Below are 2,542 nucleotides of genomic sequence, written 5' to 3'. Positions count from 1 at the left end.
AATTAAGTGCTCTTTGAGCATGCCCATGAAATTTGATTTCTATTTAGATGAAAAACATTTTGTTTAAAAAACAAAAATTCCAACATTCAATTGTAGATAATAAAATTCTTTGCAGCATTAGTTAAGATGAGTAACAATGATATGGTTTTCTTAACACAGTAATCTAGGTTTTGAATTATGGTAAAGAAATACTCATCACATCTCATGTGTGTTTTGCTGAATGTGGTTCCCAGCTGGATTTCCACAGTAACTGTCTCAATCCACTTTTATTGGTTTGCCTCTGCAGGATCATGTAATATTCTTATATCATGTTCTCATTATTTTTAATTTAATTTTTAGAAATTAGTAAATACAATTTTTTCATTAAAATTATAATAACTATATTACTATATATGCTATTTCTTATTTGTGTCTCTTAACAAGTGTTGTTAAACTAATATAAAACCATAAACAGTTTTTTCATTCGTAACATGAAAGATCAAAATAGAAAAATCATAACTTGACAATTACGTAAAAGAAAAAGGAGACAGAAATAAAGACACCAATTTTATTTTGGCTTGTTTGTTTGGTGATGTTTTTGGATTTGAAATAAAAAAAAGTTTTAATTTTGTTTTGATAGCTTTTTTGTTCTATAAATTGTGTGCTTGAAGCATATAGAGTCCCCTTCCACTCTCTTCCTTCTCTCTTTCTCATAGTCACTTTTAAGATATTTTTGCTACTCTGCATCTTTACACCACCCTTTTCATTCATTCTTTCTTTCACATCTTCTCAATCTTTCTGCACAAATCCCTTTGGGATGATCTTACATGTTCTGAACACCCCGTTTTGAAGGCTCTTAAATGCCCAACATCTTGTTCTTGATGTTTGAGATTGATGTATCCAATTCTGAGTGAAATCTTCTTTTCTGGGTGTATGATCAATTCCACTGTGAGACGCAGGACCCATTTAGTTCAATCCTTCTCAGTTGCCTTCCTTTACTGGCTCTACTACGTTTCATGATTTCTACCCCAACTCCAACTTTCTATTTATAGTTTCTATATTACTATTACTACTATTTTCATCAGCGTTTTTTTTTACTTTTCTGGTTTTTTAGTGTCTGGGTCCTGCGTTCTCCAATCCAAGGGTCGATTTTTCTTTGTGTGTTAACTTTTGATTGAAGTGTTGGTCAGTTTGGATGGCTTCGTCGAGTGGAACATCTTCGGGGTCGTCTCTGCTTCAGAATTCGGGTTCAGAGGAGGACCTGCAGGCTGTGATGGATGAGAGGAAGAGGAAGAGAATGATATCGAACCGCGAATCGGCGAGGCGATCCCGAATGAGGAAGCAGAAGCACATGGATGATCTGGCATCACTGGTGACTCAGCTGAGAAACGAGAATCACCAGATTCTGACATCGGTGAACCTCACCACCCAGAAGTACTTGGCGGTGGAGTCTGAGAACTCGGTGCTGAGAGCCCAAGTGAGCGAGTTGAGCCACAGGTTAGAGTCTCTGAACGAGATCACCAATTTCTTGAACGCCACTAATGGTGTCTTTGGGCCTCCGGGCCCATCAACAACCTGCTTCCTTGAGCCCGAGGGTAGCGCCTTCTTCAACAACCCTTTCAACATGGCATATCTCAGCCAACCGATCATGGCTTCTGCAGATATGTTGCAGTACTGAGTATGATGATGAGATGGGTTTGTTTGTGTTTAGGTTCATGTTTGGTAGGGAGATTGTAATCGGTGGTGGCAGAGACAGTGAGTGCGATAAGGAATAATGATGAATGTGTATCATATGATAAAGTAGGAAAGCTTGTTGGGTGCTGCTTCTGTGAATGGGCCCTGTGCTCTTCTCATATCAGATCACCCTATTATTGTTGCAACTGTACTTCCCTCTATTACACTTGTTTATGTCATGTGACCAAATCATATAACATTATGTTTCATCTCATCAAATGTTTTTCCATTTCACTCTACTTTTTGTCCAACGTTCTTTATGCAATGACCTTTCACTACCTTAATCAAGAGTTAAAATTTTGTTCAACAAAAAAACGAGGTTTAAAAAGATTCTACTGAAAAGACTGATCAATCATGTTTGTGATAAAGATTAATAGATGATAAATATTTGGGTACTTTACATTTATAACACAACAGAAAAAAGTGAAAAAATTTATCCAACAGAAATTACAGTTATTAAAATGATTTTTTTTACCTGTTCCTTCTGTGGTAACCCTTTTACTCTAAATGCTCTGTTTAATCAATTTATTATTGTATATTTTAAGCCAGTGCTTTGGACTAAACTGGAGGAGGTATACAATTTTGATACTTGCACTTGAATGATAGTTCAGTGGACAAAGTTGAATTCATTAGTATATAGTAATTAATGTTTGAACTTTGACATCATACAGCACTCTTCCCGTCAGTGGGTCCGTGCACAAGTTTTACTTCTTTACACTGTGGTCTTTTTGGTTACTTACTTACTCACCCCTTTAGTTTTTATCTCACAGATTTAGGAGTTAGGTTCATTGAGCTTTCATAATTCACATGGTTCAGCAATTTTTATTTC

At 36.1% G+C, this 2,542-nt stretch overlaps 1 protein-coding gene across 1 annotated transcript; it reads left to right on the top strand.

Annotated features, from left to right (window-relative positions):
* Positions 1–608: 608 nt before the first annotated feature.
* LOC137820409 (bZIP transcription factor 44) lies at positions 609–1,932 on the top strand. Its single transcript, XM_068624491.1, has one exon. The coding sequence runs from the start codon at positions 1,175–1,177 to the stop codon at positions 1,655–1,657; it is 483 nt and encodes a 160-aa protein (XP_068480592.1). The 5' UTR covers positions 609–1,174; the 3' UTR covers positions 1,658–1,932.
* Positions 1,933–2,542: the final 610 nt, after the last annotated feature.

Source organism: Phaseolus vulgaris, chromosome 9, assembly GCF_051622355.1.
Source record: "Phaseolus vulgaris cultivar YP4 chromosome 9, ASM5162235v1, whole genome shotgun sequence".
NCBI lineage: Eukaryota > Viridiplantae > Streptophyta > Magnoliopsida > Fabales > Fabaceae > Phaseolus > Phaseolus vulgaris.
This window is presented reverse-complemented; position numbering and strand designations above follow the sequence as displayed.

Coding starts and splice junctions, on each gene's coding strand:
- LOC137820409 (XM_068624491.1), top strand. CDS start 1,175: ATGGCTTCGTCGAGTGGAACATCTTCGGGGTCGTCTCTGCTTCAGAAT.